The 17,456-nt window shown below is 39.6% G+C and overlaps 1 protein-coding gene across 1 annotated transcript in view; it reads left to right on the top strand.

The window, feature by feature from the left end:
• The window catches only part of LOC130926860 (zinc finger protein 658B-like), a 45,034-nt gene extending 31,505 nt beyond the window's left edge, over positions 1-13,529 (top strand). Inside the window, exons 8-9 of the mRNA XM_057852147.1 lie at positions 1,081-1,188; positions 9,267-13,529. Of these exons, the coding sequence (XP_057708130.1) occupies positions 1,081-1,188; positions 9,267-10,444 (1,286 nt within the window). The 3' untranslated portion in view covers positions 10,445-13,529. The remainder of the gene's footprint in view (positions 1-1,080; positions 1,189-9,266) is intronic.
• Positions 13,530-17,456: the final 3,927 nt, after the last annotated feature.

Genomic DNA, 17,456 nt, shown 5'->3' with positions numbered 1-17,456 from the left:
TAGTGGATTTTTTTTTTGTAATAGATTTCTTAGAGGCTGCTAATAGAATCTTCAAGTTTTTTTTATCATAGACTTTCCAATTCTCCAGTTTAATATCACCCAGATACAGACATATGTATCTAAAAAAGATATGTTGGCCGAAAATGTTCTCCAAGTGTGTATGAATCTCACTTACCTTGTTTCGATCCAAAAACTCTATGTCGCCGAGTGTCAAGACACAGCTCTGAATGGTCACAGCGGGATTTTGGGGGGATTTCATTAGTGAAACATGGTAGTATAACAAGGGGCCTGATGCAGAAATTTCAGATATCAAAGAGTGGTCGAAATTTCTTTCATATATTTACCCTTTGAAATGTTTTTATTTTTTTTTTTTTCTTTGTTTGGTTGGATTGATTATTTATCATATAACATATCGGGAAAAATGCGACAGTAACAAAAAAAATACAATTAAGCGATAGTTATGAGGTAGATATCCGTGACATTTTTACAGACACCATTTTTTTCATTGTGAGGTAATTTGTCTAAAAGTTTTTTTTTTTTTTTTTTTTATGAAATATTTCACATTTATTAACGATTCTAAGCTAAAAATGACAGACATTTCGAATAATAAATATAATTCTTTTAATGGCTGGGTAGAAACAAAAGCGGTTGCGCGACGTCTGTAAACGGGGGTTTCCAGGGTAAAACGGACAAATTAAAAATAGTTCGGGGGCTTAATGCGCCATGAATCTGCCATGGCAGCATCAGCATATAGACATAGTGTTCAATCAAACACAACAGTTCTTTTGGTTTAAAAGCAGAAACTGTTTTTTCAGTGTTGTCTGTCCGCCATATATAGATATATATATTTATATATCTATATATGTGTACTGTATATTATAAGGGGCTAAGCCCCCCCTGTTCTCAAAACTGAGTTACGCCCATTGTCAAGCACTTTGAATGACGTTTGTGCTGGAATGGAAAATACGAATTAAAAAAAAAAAAAATGGCAAGGATGAATTTTCACCAACAGAAATAAACTTTGGGGACACAAGTTTGCAAATGAAGAAATAAGATTTGTTTGTGGTGTTGGTCTTGCAGATGTTAGTCAAGCCCATCGTCCTGAGCACTGGGAGTCTGTGTGCATCAAGGAGGAGGAGGAGGAGTTGCCATCCATCAAGGAGGCGGAAGAGTTCGTACACATCGAAGGTCATCCCAAGCATTGCTTTTTCCTCATAAGTACAGAAATATTTTTCAGTCTAATATAATATTTTTCATCCCCTTTGTATCATGTTGTTTCTTACTTAGCCGTGCAATGGACTCGTTAACCAACTTAAGGTTGCACCACTGCATAGACTTTACTATTGTTTTCAAATTCAAAGATTTCCTTCTTTGTAATTATTTGCTTCGTTTGAAGTAATTACATTATGTACATACAGTATATATGTGTGTGTGTGTGTGTGTGTTTGTGTGTGTATTACGCGGAATGCACTGTAAAAACTGTGATCAGGGTTAAGTAATATTTATAAAATAACTACTATACATATTAAAAAGATTAGGCATGTCCTGGTATAAGATTTTGACAGAATGATAACGGTAATGGTATATCGGTATTGCAATTATAGCTTTTAAATGTGTTATTTTGAGATGTAAGGGTTTAAAACAAAACAAAAAATCACAGATTATTTGAAAATTGGAACATCAACATGAATATAATGTTAAAATAAATAACAAAAAATAAATAACTGAAATATTTTGAATAAAATTGAAATAAATAGAACTCATAGACTAAACCCATAGCCACAGCTCAAGTTGCCTAACATGAGAACAAGAACCCTTGGTAATATAGAACTGGACTTACACAATACATGATCAAAATGATTTTATGTGAAACACACACCACTACTACTAGTTATATTACCAGTAATTAGTTGAATATTGATGTAAAGCGAAAGTGAGAAACAGAGCGCTTGTGTATGACTCGTATCATTATTTACACATTATACACACACACACAACCTTCTCTCAGCACAGAAAGTCACCAGAGAGAAAAAACACATCAGGCTGTATTATGAAAATGTTATTTTGAACAGATGTTTACAATGGTGGAAGACTTTACAAAAGTAGGGTAATGGTAGAGAGGAAACTAGTTAGCTGTCTTGGCATGCTAACTAGCCACGTTATCGGCCTAATTAACAAGCTTACATTATAGTATTTGTATAACCATCGCTAGACACACTAAGCACGCTGGAGTGGAATCTCGTAGCTGGTGGGAGACGTTGATGACAGCGTTTACTTACCTTAAATTTTGTTTAAAGTGATGGATGATGGTCACGTAAATGTGATTTTTTTTTCTTTTCTCACCAACAAGAACCTAAGGCTACGTTCATACTACAGGTCTTGATGCACGAATCCGATTTTTTGTCATATCCGTTTTTTTGGCGTGCCCGTTCAGACTGCCTTTATCCATTGAGACCGTTCAAGTATTACGCATGCGCACTAATTCGCAGTCCGACACGCGCTAAGCAAGAAGACCCGCATGCGCAGAAGCATCAAAACAAATGACAGACGTCATCCGTCATTCCAGGGATATCATATTTTGCTTTTCAAAAGGTGGACACAAATAACAGACATAAATAATCCCCGTTTAGGCTTATATTCAAAGTTTATATGGATCGATAGCATGCACGCACTGTCCGTGCACGTCACACACATACGGGCAGTTTGTCCCGACTCTCGGCCGTGGAGGCAATGTTGAAATATTGCTCACTTGGAACAGAGAGAAAACTGAGCATTCTCAGGCTTATCCTCAACCCATTTTTATTTTTTAATGACTGTTGTCAAGCTCAGCCCTTCCTCAAAAGACCTGTTCACTGCAAGCTAGGCGCTAATAACGCACAGCTGCATCGCTACGGTAACGACTCTCTCGCTATTTGATGACGTAATTGCTGCATTAAATCCGATTTGCGGGACTGGACAGTACAGACCGCCGCGACAGTCTGGAAAAATGTGGCCCAGATCGGATTTAGACCACATACGAAAGTGACCCAGATCGGATTTGAAATGGTCCCGTTCTATGCGACTTGTCACGTTCAGACCGTCAAGTTAATGCCTCACTCGAGTCGGAAAAACACAAAAAAATCGGATTCGTGCATTAAGACCTGTAGTATGAACGTAGCCTAAGTAATTGATAGGCTAAATGATTCATGGAGATGGGAATCGAGAACAGGTTCCTATAGAGATTTGGTTCCGTGCGTTTCAACTCTGGGGAATTGTTAGGCAGTTTATCTAATGATTCTCTTATAGATTTCAAGCAGCACGAATCATATCATGTAGCTTATGCATGTTACACATGCACGATCCAGCAAGGAAGACCACGTGATAACTCTTAAGAGTGACCATTCACCAAGTATAATCTGGAAAGCTGTGGCTGAGTGATTATGAAATTATTTTCACAGGCCATGTCATTATTCATGAAACTTACTTAAATCAGGCATGAAAATCTCTCACCTTTCGGCGAAATTTGCCGTTTTGAAGTCAAAAAGGATGACCTACGTGAATCGTGTAGATCCGAGGAGACATTTTTTAAGAGGGGTGGTTGGGGGGGGGGTCGGGTGTAGGCATGTGCCAGTTACCTTCACGGTTTACCATGCTATGAAAACGTCGCGGTTACAAAACCACAAAAAATTTCCGTCAGACAGTATTACGTATTCGTTATTTTTCATGTGTCAAAAATGCAGCCAGAAGTGGCTTGGCGCGGCAGCGCTTACCCCTTCCCCTTTTGATGCTGCATGTGTCAGTGACGCTATTCCAGCAAACCCAAAAACAAACACTCCAAACACAAGGCGTACTTTTCTTCAATTTATTGATCTCTCAAATCGTGGTAACTAAAATATACCAAATGAATACATTTAAAACGTTGTGCAATCGTATTTTTCCACGTGAGTAGCTTCAACAGTTTAGCTTCATGAAAAAGTTCGCCAAAAACAAAACACACATTTTCCTTTCAAATTCAATACACAAAGTTACTAAAAACTTACAAAGACGAATGATAGGCAAGGCTTAGCTAGGAGAGCAACTACACTGAGGTTAATCACAGCCGCTGAGAGAGAAACAAGTTTGAATGCAGGGGGAGAAAAAGAGAGTGTCAAAGATCGCTAATAGCGACAGATGATCTTGTCCTAAGCACAAATTCACGTTTGATGGACGAGGAGAGGTCTCAAAGCTTAGGTTTAAGGAAATTCTAAATATCCATTTTGCTTCCTCAGCTGTAGTTTTGGCTAAGCAAAGCAAACGGTGCTATAGTCACATGATCTGTTCGAAAAATAATTTGGACCCATTATGAAATACTTTGAAGGATTCTTGTTCATTTCATTCATTTTTGTTGTTTGTTTTATTGCTCTAAAACTTTAATAGACAACATTTTAGTGGCCATATTCAATGGTCTTTATTTTAAAGGGGAAGTTCAGAATTTTTTACATTAGGCTTAATCGTTGAGTTAGCCATGGTTTAATTAGTCGTTGGAGTTGATTTGAACAAATTCTGTGTGGTTTGCCAGTTATTTGTTAGTTTCAGGGCTCCGGAGTGGCTAAGCTAGCGCGAGTCAATGGTGGTTGAAATCAACTCCTTCAAATATTAAACCCCCGCTAACTCTAATATTAAGCCTTATGTGAAAAATTTAAATTGTCAAATTCGCCTCATGTAGGCAGAATTTTGGCAGAACGCCGGAACATATTTCCTCCACACCCTTCTCACCTTTTTAACCCCTGACCCATTTTCATGCCTGTTAAATAAATGGTGTTTTTTTCCAAAAAAGTCTATTAATGGGTCTCAGAGGTCACGGAACCGCGGACCTCGGTCCGGTTCCGGACCCCCAAGCCGTCTGGACCGGATCTCAAGTTGTCCGGACTAATACACGTTGCAACAACAAAAGTCATTTTTTTCTGCGGGTTTGCAGAGTGGAGGTGGGCAACAAACAGAAACCTTAGCGGTGACGCGCATGAGCCAGCCAATGGGAGTGAAGCATTTAAAAGTTATTTTTAGAACAGCATGTCTCACACTCGCTTTCCAGACTCCGCGGAGTGACAGGCAAAAACTGAGCCGAAAGAAGTTGGAGGAAGAGGCGAAAAGGCACGGCAAATGGCATGCTCGAAACTACGCAAGATTGATGCAGAAAACGGAGTGTTTAAGGAGGAGTAGACCAACACATTTTTGTTTATGTTACCTGGTGGCAGCACAAGACCGCTATGCCTCATCTGTTCAGAGACGGTGTTCTGCCAAAATCTGCTACATCGGCAAAACGTCCTACATTAGTCGAATTTGACACCCAAAGTACTACCATGCGCGCTAAACTTGTTTTGTTTGGATGCATACAGGCAGAACATACTAAAAATGTCTTAAGAAAATACTTAAATGCTGTTATACCAAATAAGGACGGTTTAAATAGCTAATGTGGTCAACTGCTTCAAAGCTAGCACAAAAAACTACAATGGTTAAAAGTATGAGAGGGTAATACATGCAAAAAGTATTTTTGAGGCAATGAAAAATGTTCTAAAAAACTAAATAAAAACAAAAATAGTGAGTACTCGCCGCTTCTGACCGATGTGCGCACGCGTTCGCATGCTTGCGCAAGCGCTGAGCGTTGTGTAGACGTTTCGCCGTGTAGTAAGGAATGGCCGAACAACGGTAGTGCTTGTAAAAAGCAGCAATTTGAAAAGGCACTATGAGACAAAGCACGCAGCTTTTTTTGCAAATTTTCTCTATGAACTCTGCCACCCGTTCTCAAAAAATAGCGGAATTAAGGGCTAAAATATGATCGCTTTATTATTTATTACAAATTAATTAATATTAAAAAAATTTTATTACTTACTATAAATTTATTTTTTATATTTACATTTTTGAATGTTGTAATTATCAGCATGGCCCCGTAAAGATACGTTTGTATTTTTGGGGGAAAAAAAAGCATTAAAAATATTTCCGGACCCGAGATTGTTGTAATTTTGTAATTTCGGACCCAGAGGATTTTTAATTCATGACCCCTGGTCTATCGTATTCCTCGTCGAATACTGTATAAGAAAAATATAACATATATGCATCTAAAATAATCCTGAACAATTTCATTAGCAATTGTAATACTCATTTCGGTCGGTAGTCCACCAATCAGTTTTTTTTTAGAATAATCTGAATTTGATGGGTCGTAGGGCCAATCTGACTACTGATTTCACACAAAAGTATATACCTCTGCATCCGATGGTGGTATTTTTGTGTTGCTACGACTAACGGAAGTGGATGTTCCAAAATTACTTCCCGAAATGCACCTGCCGTCTACAGCCAATTAGCGTATCTTCGCCCGTAATTCTAGATAGGATGGTTCCATTGGTCCCAAACCATTCTACTCTGTATCAAAAGGCCTTTCCATAGAGTACCCCAATTATGTCTAGGAAGTTAACAAACCAAGTTAACGGAGGATTGTGCTAAAATTCCTCGTATATTGTATGAGATCCAACCGTCCTTATGTAATTACACCAACCTAATTAAGAACTTGTTAATATTTGGGACGACAAAAGATATACTCTGCCCCTGCTGTCTGGACTAGCTGAACACTTTGTGTGTGTGCAGGCTTTCTCCACCCCATCTCATTACCGGAAGTAACTGCACCTGTTTGAACTTGTCACATGTAAAAAAGACACCTGTTCACATGCTCAAACAAACAAACTCCAACCTCTCCACAATGGCCAAGACCAAAGGGCTGTGTAAGGACATCAGGGATAAAATAATAGACCTGCACAAGGCTGGGATGTGCTACAGGAAAATAAGCAAGCAGCTTGGTGAGAAGGTAACAACTGTTGGCGCGATTATTAGAAAATGGAAGAAGTTCAAGTTGACGGTCAGTCTGCCTCGTTCTGGGGCTCCATGCAAGATCTCACCTCGTGGGGCATCACTGATCATGAGGAAGGCGAGGGATCAGCCCAGAACTACACGGCAGGACCTGGTCAATGACCTGAAGAGAGCTGGAACCACAGTCTCGAAGAAAACCATCGGAAACACATTACGCCGTCATGGATTAAAATCCTACAGCGCACGCAAGGTCCCGCTGCTGAAGCCAGTGCATGTCCAGACTCGTCTGAAGTTTGCCACTGACCATCTGGATGATTTAGAGGAGCAATGGGAGAAGGTCATGTGGTCGGATGAGACCAAAATTGAACTTTTTGGTCTAAACTCGTCTCGTCGTGTTTGGAGGAAAAAGAAGGATGAGTACAACCCCAAGAACACCATCCCAACCGTGAAACATGTAGGAGGAAACATCATTTTTTGGGGCTGCTTCTCTGCCAAGGGTACAGGACGACTTCACCGTATTGAGGGGAGGATGGATGGGGCTATGTATCGCCAGAGATCTGACAACCTCCTTCCTTCAGTGAGAGCCCTGAAGATGGGTCTTGGCTGGGTCTTCCAGCATGACAACCACCCAAAGCACACAGCCAAGGCAACTAAAGAGTGGCTCTGTAAGAAGCATCTTAAGGTCCTGGAGTGGCCTAGTCAGTCACCAGATTTGAACCCGATAGAAAATCTATGGAGGGAGCTGAAAGTCCGTGTTGCCCGGCAGCAGCTCCGAAACCTGAAGGCTCTGGAGAAGATATGCATGGAGGAGTAAACAACATACACAAAAAAAAGAACTTATAAACTCTGCATTAAACAACATTTAGTACTATCATAGGACAACTGTCTGGGTCATATTTTAAGATTTTTAGCACAATGATAGAGTGTGAATCAGCAGTGTTAGGGTAAAGACGGTAGGTAGGTATCAAAATTTAGGTACCATGATTTTCAAACTCTGAGCCGCAACTTTTTCCCTCATTTTGAAGCCTGCGGCTTATAGTCCAGTGCGACTTATTTATTGGGTTAATAGGTAACACTATGACAGTGGCGTCATAAGACTGCTGTAAGACCATCATAATTCCGACATGACACTATCATGGGGCGTTAATGAATGCATATGACAGATGTCATGAAGTGTCGTCCTGCAAATTATGTCACTAACTGCTCATAGCAGTGTCATGTCATACTTATGATGGTCTTATGACAGTCATATGGTGCCACTGTCAAATAAAGTGTCACCAAATAACATAACTAGCAATTAATGAAACAACTGGAACAGTAACTGAAGAAATAATTGGCACAGAACATGAATTTTGATTGTCATTTACATCTGTAGCACTGCAGTGCATGCTAGGAGGCATGCTGGATAACAACAGCTTTGACAACAGGTGGCAGCAGTGGTTGACTCTGTCCCTCAAGGGAGCAGTGATGGCCAAATGAAGCTTCTTGAAGCAACAAAGCTTTGCAGCAAATTGGTTCAAAGCTTCATGGTGGTTCAATTCAAATAAAATGTTACCGGTTAATATCTTTTGGTGTAAATACCCCAGAATACAGTGAGGACAGTTGCAGCTCATCTATGAACAAATGCTGTTTTTGTGTCAAATTTGATGGGTGGCGGCTTATAGTCAAGTGTTTCTTATAGTCCGAAAATTACGGTAATTGGGTTATTAGTCTAATCATTTTGAAATATTTTATCAACGTACTAACAAGTACACTGACATACACAGGCATACTGCAGTGACAAGAGAAAACATTTAGTCAGAATGAAATGATTATATTCAAGAGGATCAATTAGTTTTCCCCGAGACCTATGTGACGTAATTTCAACACTTTTGATTCATAGCCGTGAACTTGAAATAGTCCACAGACAAGATTCCTTGTCATTGAATAGGGAGTTGTACTCATGCACTGCAAAAAAATCTGACATCAGAATTTGGTGGTTAGAGATACAAATGCCTAAATATGAACACAAATGCATAAATATGAGTACAATCTTTTTTATATACGAACACGAATGTGTAAATACAAGTATGAGTCTTTATGCTACAATAATGCTTTCCATACGCTGTGTTTTAATGACATCATCACAAGAGGACTAAGGTTCTTCACACGATTCGTCTTCAAAACATTTAAACCGAAATTGCATTTTTTTAGCCATTTTTGACACCAAATTTTTGGACGCATCGCTACGCGAAACACTGTCTCTTTGCGCATTAAAATGAAACCGCATATTTTTGTCCTTCCGTTTTTAAAAATATAAACATATATATGTATACTTTTTAAAACCGCGCCATGCACTGATTCCACGAAACCGCAAGGGATCACTGTACTCGTCTTCTCCAAGTTTTGCACAAAGGAAAGGCGCGGTGGTAGTTCATAAAATATTTCAATGCTTTTCTTGTGTCTTGCAGGTTTCAGAAAATATCTTGGTGCTGAGCGGCATAAGTCTGAATCTCCTGCCGTTAAAGAGGATTTTGAGCTCCCCCAAATCAAAGAGGAGGAACCAAACCCCTGTCAACAGAAGCAACTTTCAATCAAAAAGGAGGAGGAAGAGCTGCCATGCGTTAAAGAGGAGGAAGGTATTAACTGGTCGACTGGTGAGCCCTTGAAGAGTGAAGAAGATCCAGGTGAGGCCGGCAAAGGGGCGGAGCCTGCAAGCGGCAGCAGCTCAACAGAAGGATTTGCCTTTGCTCATGAGAAAACTTGTCGTATGCATATGAGGAGCCACACGGGTGAAAAACCTTTTGTCTGCTCAATTTGTGATAAAAGATTCTCTCGAAAGCAACACTTAGAAATTCACAAAAGAACCCACACGGGCGAAAAACCTTTTTCCTGCTCAGTTTGTGGTCATAGATTTTCTCGGAAGCAACACTTACAAAGTCACGAAAGAACCCACACTGGCGAAAAACCTTTTCCCTGCTCAGTTTGTGGTCAAAGATTCTCTCAAAAGCAAGTCTTAAAAAATCATGTAAGAACCCACACTGGCGAAAAACCTTTTTCCTGCTCAGTTTGTGATCGAAAATTCACTCAAAAGGAACACTTAAAAATCCACACATTAACTCACACGGGTGAAAAGCCTTTTTCCTGCTCAGTATGTGGTCAAGGATTCACTTGCAAGAGTTCCTTAAAAATACACACAAGAACCCACACTGGCGAAAAACCATTTTCCTGCTCAATTTGTGATCGAAGATTCGCCACAAAGCAAAACTTACAAAGTCACCAAAGAACCCACGCTGGCAAAAACCCGTTTTCCTGCTCATTTTGTGGTCTAAGATTCTCTCGAACGCAAGTCTTACAAAATCACGAAAGGACCCACACTGGAGAAAAACCTTTTTCCTGCTCAGTTTGTGGTCAAGGATTCAGTCGCAACAGCTCCTTAAAAATACACACAAAAATCCACACTGGCGAAAAACCTTTTTCCTGCTCAATTTGTGATCGAAGATTCACTCTGAAGCAACACTTAAAAGAACACACAAGAACCCACAATCGTGAAACCCCTTTTTCCTGCTCAGTCTGTGGTCAAGAATTCACTTGGAAGTATCAGATGACAGGACACGTGTGTGTTGGTGTGAGAAGCAGTGGCCAATGACTGTTTTGCTTGTCATCCATGCTGGCTTTAACAGATTTTGCACGCAGGATGATTGCATTCTGTAGCGCTTCCTTAAATCCTGTTGAGGATTGGCACTTTTGGTGCCTTGCTTTGTCCAATCGTTGTCTGATGTGCATCCACCTTATTGTCTAATTCTCACCTGATTGAACTCTCTCAAGTTAAGTGCATTATTTATTATTAATATTATCAATATATATTAGTATTTACCGTCCCTGTTTTAAACTACACTTTTCACATTTAATATTTGAAACTGCAGACCCCAAATTCAAAAAATTCAAAATCATTCATAAGTAATGTATTTAAATAAATATGGAAAACTAAGCCTGCAAGCAGGACTGAACCGGCCCTCGCAGTTTGGCGCAACTCTGACAGCACGCAGGTCAGGGTAGTAGCAGATCGTCCCGCTTTTATCATCTCATGAGAACCTACCTGCTCAAAACCCGCCTCCTTTTTGGGATTAGAAATACATTCACACACCTAGGAGAAAAAAACCCTATTGGAGAGAGTACTACAAAAAAGGAGGCGCAACTGTGCTGTGCAGCCACACTCTTATTCAATTCCAAAATGAATTTCTAATTTGGCTAATTTCACCACGTGTGCCAAATTCTGTGGCTCTATAAGCTGCCTAAGTCCCTGAAAAAATATACTTCCTTTTAAGGGTGAAGAAAGGGTCGTCACGGCAAAAGACAGATGTGGACTTGGCGCTGATGCAGAATTCCAGAAAAGTGGGAAGTCGGAGTTTTCCGACCTCCGACGAGGAAAATATCATTGGAACGCCACTCGAACTGGGAGGTCCAAGTCGCGAAGTCGGAGAAAAAATATATACCCCGACTTCCAAGTTGTTTCAATCTGACGTCACTGGACAAAATGGCGATGCCCATGGAAACACAACAGACCGTGAATGGTAAAACATAATTTACACGATTATAAAAATATATACATCTGTATCTATTTATTATTAAATAAATTTAGTCATTGAACACAACTTCACGTAACACAATATGATTTTTACTGACTTTGCGTGAAAATATGCTGCTATCTGTTTGAATGAAGTCATTTGATGATTTGTACAAAATGTTGAATAGGATATTCATTTATAGGAAAAAATAAAGTATATATCACACCTTACAAATATATATATTTGGCAGTAAAGTTACATATAGGCACTTGAATGATAATGAATTTCCAGATGATTTTTAAATTGACTTTCAGCGAGGATGTAACTAAAGAGGGTAGTTTACAGTGTGTGCTATTCACATCAGCCGCCTTTTTCCCTCCACTATTTGATTGCTTGCGAGAAGGCAGGTTTGCTGTCGGTCAAGATGCCTTTTGATAAACATAATAAAAAACAACTTTTCGCGATCAGTCATCTTTGCGGTTTACATTCGCTTGGAACGCTTTGAGGTCAGAACTGGTACCATCCGAGTGGGATAAATCCAACTTCCCACTTTTCTGGAATGCAGCATTAAAATGTAGTTGTGCTGGCTTTACACAACAGTATGGGAAATTAGTTAATCATTTGCAGGGCATTGCTGCCACCTGCCGGTCAGAATAAGTCGCTGCATCTTTTTTTGTGTCACAGTTGTGTCACAAACTCATTCACTTACACAGTGCGGTGTCAAGCGGTAGTATTGACACTAGTGAATGCTTTCTGTTGCGTTTCTGCCTCGGAAATAAATGTAAGTATTTTACGTTTACAATAACATGAATGGGCAGTGTATGTATACCTATGTGGTGAAGGGTCATATGTACAAAACTTAAGTTGTTGGTGTGTTGTAGAGGCCAGCCAATGCTTACTTCTAGTAGCTTAAGCAAGTTTTGTTATGTATAATACTTGTTTATATAAGTGCATTGTGCAGTTTGGTGTATATTGAGTATTGAATATATGTATGTTTTTTTGTTTTTTGTTATAGTTTCACACACTTTCAGGGTACGACTCTCAACAAGCACGGGAAGTTTGGCGCAGATACTGGTCCTTCTCAAAAAATTTGCATATTGTGATAAAGTTCATTATTTTCTGTAATGTACTGATAAACGTTAGACTTTCATTTAGATTCATTACACACAACTGAAGTAGTTCAAGCCTTTTATTGTTTTAATATTGATGATTTTGGCAAAAAAGTCAAGAACAAACAAAAATCCCTATCTAGTAAACCATTTACCAGTGGTTTTCGCACTGTGAGCAGGTGCCAGGTTGTGCTGAAAAATGAAATCTTCATCTCCATAAAGCTTTTCAGCAGATGGAAGCATGAAGTGCTCCAAAATCTCCTGATCGCTAGCTGCATTGACCCTGCCCTTGATAAAACACAGTAGACCAACACCAGCAGTTGACATGACACTCCAGACCATCACTGACTGTGGGTACTTGACACTGGACTTCAGGCATTTTGGCATCTCCTTCTCCCCAGTCCTCATCCAAACTCTGGCACCTTGATTTGTGAATGACATGCAAAATTTGCTTTCATCTGAAAAAAAGTACCTTGGACCACTGAGCAACAGTCCAGTCTGCTTCTCTGTAGCCCAGGTCAGGCGCTTCTGCCTTTTCCAGCACACGCCTGTGCACGGTGGCTCTGGATGTTTCTACTCCAGACCCAGTCCACTGTTTCTGCAGGTCCCCCAAGGTCTGGAATCGGCCCCTCTCCACAATCTTTCTCAGGGTGGGCGCAGTCCCCTCTTCTGATTGTGCAGCGTTTCCTGCCACACTTTTTCCTTCCGACTGAGGTGCCTTGATGCAGCACTCTGGGAACAGCCTATTCGCTCAGAAATTTCTTTCTGTGTCTTAGCCTCTTGCTTGAGGGTGTCAGTGATGGCCTTGTGGACAGCAGTCAGGTCGGCATTCTTGCCCATGATTGCGGTTTTGAGTAATGAACCAGGCTGGGAGATTTTAAAAGCCTCTGGAATCTTTCGCAGGGGTTTTGAGTTAATTAGTTGAGTACCTTTTCATGATATGCAAATTTTTTGAGAGAGGGATTTTTGGTTTTCTTGACTTTTTTGCCAAAATCATAAATATTGAAAAAATTAAAGGCTTGAACTACTTCAGTTGTGTGTAATGAATCTAAAATATATGGAAGTCTAATGTTCATCAGTACATTACAGAAAATAATGAACTTTATCACAATATGCTAATTTTATGAGAAGGACCAGAATTTTGACATGATAAAAAAAAAAAAAAAAAAAACTGTGATTCTCGCGCCATCATTTCTCCTGTGAGGTTCATCACTGCGGTGAAATGAGCCACTTTCAAATGCGTTTCCCTTTCTATTATTAACACAGACAGACAGGGGCGGACTGGGACTAAAAAGCAGCCCTGGACTTTGACTCAGCCCAGCCCACAAGACAGCACACAGACCCTCCAGGGGGGTCCGGGGGCATGCCCCCCGTGAGAATTTTTTTTAGATTTTATTTTAAAATGCATCAATTTCGTGCACTTTGAGAGAAAAATGAAGAAAATGTGTCTAGACTGTGACTGTCTGGCTTGGGGCGTTCAAAGTACTGCAAGGCTGAACTGGAGTTGGATTCATCTTCTACCCTAGCTCTATGATCAACCTGAATAAACAAATGAAAGAATTTACTTTTTAAAGCAAGTTTTATGTATCCAATTGATTATAATAACACCTATCCCCTGTGTCTATAAAATGACTTCATTGTTTATGCCATAACTAATCTTGCCACACAAATAATAAATTTCAATGAAAATACACTAAACATTTCAAGACAAATCCTGTATACATAACCTTCATTGGAAAGTATTAACCAGAAAACAAAACGATATATAAATGGTTAAAATATATATATCATATCAATTTAACTACCTAAACTTTAAAGTAAAACCATTCATTTTATTAATATTTTGTTATATTTCTTCTGAATTAATATGGTTGCTGTGTGTGCATACGTTGTTTTACAGCTAAAATGTTTTTTTCTTAGGAGAGGGATAGTAGGACTAGCATACTGTAACTTGACACGATTGCAAACGGGGACATGGAATAGCTGGAACTAGCCCTTTAATTGCCATTTATTTCATTTAAATTGTAGCTACCTGGTGGATAACAATTGCCAATATACCTGGCAAGTAACCCTCTTCATTCCATCTCAGCCCGGTGGCAACTAGAAAGTCCGCCAAAGCTCTTATCGCTCTATCCTGCCCCTCCTTGGGCCACAACAAGTCTTTCAGAGTCACAGCGCCTTGCCCACTTCTTCTTCATTCTTCTATCAGATTGGCGGTTAACAGCCAGGCGCATTGCTGCCACCTGTCGGATTGGATGCGAACTGTAGATAATCATAGAGGATAGGGGGGATAAAAACAATGATGTATATATGGCGGCCGCCGGCCGTCCAGAGCACCGGCCGTTCTGTGATCCTCCAGAAGCTACAGATTACCAGTCCGCCCCTGCAGACAGATCATGACTATGACGTTTGCGTCAAAAGCTGTCAGTTTGAACACCCCTTGACGGAAGTTGTTCCTTGATGTAACTATGAGTGCATATATGAAATGCTCGCTATCCGATGAGGTATTCCTCAATGAAGCAGCGTACGTTTTATTTTTCTTTTGATTTTTTTTATTCCTTGACTTGATTGGAAGCGGTCACTCGCTGACTGTACGGAAAGCGAGAGCGAAAAAGTTTTTTTTTAATATTTATCAGACCTGCAGCCCGTGGGACAATATTTTCAAACCTTCATATCTGGCATTTATGTAAGGTATCCCAGCCTGATTATGACTGCATTGAAACATTACCCATTAGGTTTGGCGCCCCCTAGTGGGAACAGGAAACACCCTTGTTTACGAGAAAGGCTCCTCCTGCAAGGGAAAAAAATCAATTGACCTCAAACCTGTTTCAGGAGAGCCTTAAGACATGTGTTCAGGTGCCTTATGAAAAATATTGAGGTTTCGTTGAAGCAGAGGGTTCCAAAAAGGAAACTGACCGTCGCCCTTTTGTCTCACAACAAATTTTGAACAGTCATAACTTGGCAGACATACAACATACGTATATTACGTAGCTATGCTGTGCAGAAATGTAATCTTGCCATTCCAAAGTTTATCTCCTCCAAATATACTAGACTCTAGTGTGGGGAAATTGTGCTTGCTACATCACAAAAATTCGCATAGATATGTTCGATCACTTTTTCAGAGTCCATCCATCCATCCATCCATCCATCCATCCATCCATCCATCCATCCATCCATCATCTTCCGCTTAATCCGGATTATGCCCAACATGTTCCTATGACTAATAAGGTCAAAGAAGTCTCTTTCAAAATTATTAACATATACTATCCTGCAAACCACTACATAAAAAAATTCAAGATGGACATTGACACAAAATGTTCGTTCTGTGGAAATCATCCAGAGACAGTTCAGCACCTTTTTTTGGACCTGCTCTTTTCCCAATAAATTTGGGAAAGATTTCTGCAAGTTCATTGACAGGAATCCACACATGGACATCAAACTAAAATGGGAAAATGCCATTTTTTGTTTCAATAAAAATATCAGGAATGAAAATGTTTTTATGATTAATGTACTCATTTGTTATCAAAATTCTACCCCCACTAATGTAAATACAGCAAGCTAATACCATCTTTTTCTCACTTTCATAATGAAACTGTATGCTACATAAATCAGTTTAAAAAAAAGTCAAAGAATCTGAAAGCGGGAAAAAATAATATTTGTGATAAGCTAAAACTTTTTTGTGAACAATTGCGTAAAGTATTATTGTTTTTTTTCTCTCTGATGTTCAATGTTTGAAATGTTTATACCCCCTGGCATATTTATGTTTGTTTTGTTTTTTGGTTTGTATTGTTGATTATTCTTCTATTTTTTTGTTTGTATTGTTGTTTGTTGTTGTCAATTAAAAAAAAAAAAAATATATATATATATATTACGTTGCTCTTTGGTGATTCGCTGAAATCAGCAGTAAAGCCCTTTCTCGTTCATCACATGGAGCCGCCATATTTAAAACAAAAAAAAACCTACCTTGCGCTAATTCATTGTTGTTGCTGAAATGTTTAAATATAGTTTGACCAAAGTCTGAGTTTAATGTGTATTTTGCGCATCTATTTTGATTGTGAATGCCAGTTCTCTTTGCATTGTTGTGTTAACTGTGTGAGAATAGGGCCTCAGTAATACGGATTGAAGCATTTTTCTTCTTGGTGACATTTTTTGAGATATGAGTATTAGTTTTGTAGTAATTTCACTATATGATACTTATGTGTTTTGTAAAAGAGTTGCCGAAGCTTATGCCAATAAACAGCGTGGTCCGAGCTACCAATCTGAATGCCTGTGTGGATTAAAGAAACTACAGCGTCAGTCAAGGGAAAAAAAACACACTCATTGGTTTGATCCATAATTAATGTAAAACTCGCCATTGACACCTTGTGGCGTATTTAAATCACTACCTTACATAAAGAGTGACACGTTTTTTATTTATTGTTTTAAGAGTGACAGGTGGAATTCTGGCAGCGTGGCCCTGTGATGTCACCGCCCTGCGACGTCATTAACAATGGTGACCTACTAGGTAAAATAATTTTACAAATTGTATAAAAACGAAAACATCAAGAGGGGTTTCAATATCAAATCGTAATAACTTGTACTAACATTTATCTTTTAAGAACTACAAGTCTTTCTATCCGTGGATATGTTGTTGTGTCACCCCCGTCCCGGCGCGTTGCGACTCTCTGGTTGGACCCCGATTGCCAGCCGTCACGTCAGGGCAGCGGATGAAGTTACCCATGTTGAATCACATTAAGCCCCAGGCTTTCCTCTCGGATCATAGAAGCACTGCCTCGCATCGAAGTCCTCTGCCTTAGGTGTGCTATTTTCAGCTTGAACTCGAGCTGAGTCCGATGGCTGGCTGGAGCCCAGGTGGCCATGATTCTTGCTTCATCATGCATTTATGCCATTGGCGTAGTCACCTGTCACTCAAACATGTCAGAAGTAGCGGCGAAGTTGGATGTTTGTGTCAAAATGATTCAATCAAAACCTTTTCTACTTAAAA

This window comes from Corythoichthys intestinalis, chromosome 12 (assembly GCF_030265065.1).
Source record: "Corythoichthys intestinalis isolate RoL2023-P3 chromosome 12, ASM3026506v1, whole genome shotgun sequence".
NCBI lineage: Eukaryota > Metazoa > Chordata > Actinopteri > Syngnathiformes > Syngnathidae > Corythoichthys > Corythoichthys intestinalis.
Note: the sequence above shows the minus strand (reverse complement) of the source record. Positions and strands in the feature narration are given on the sequence as shown.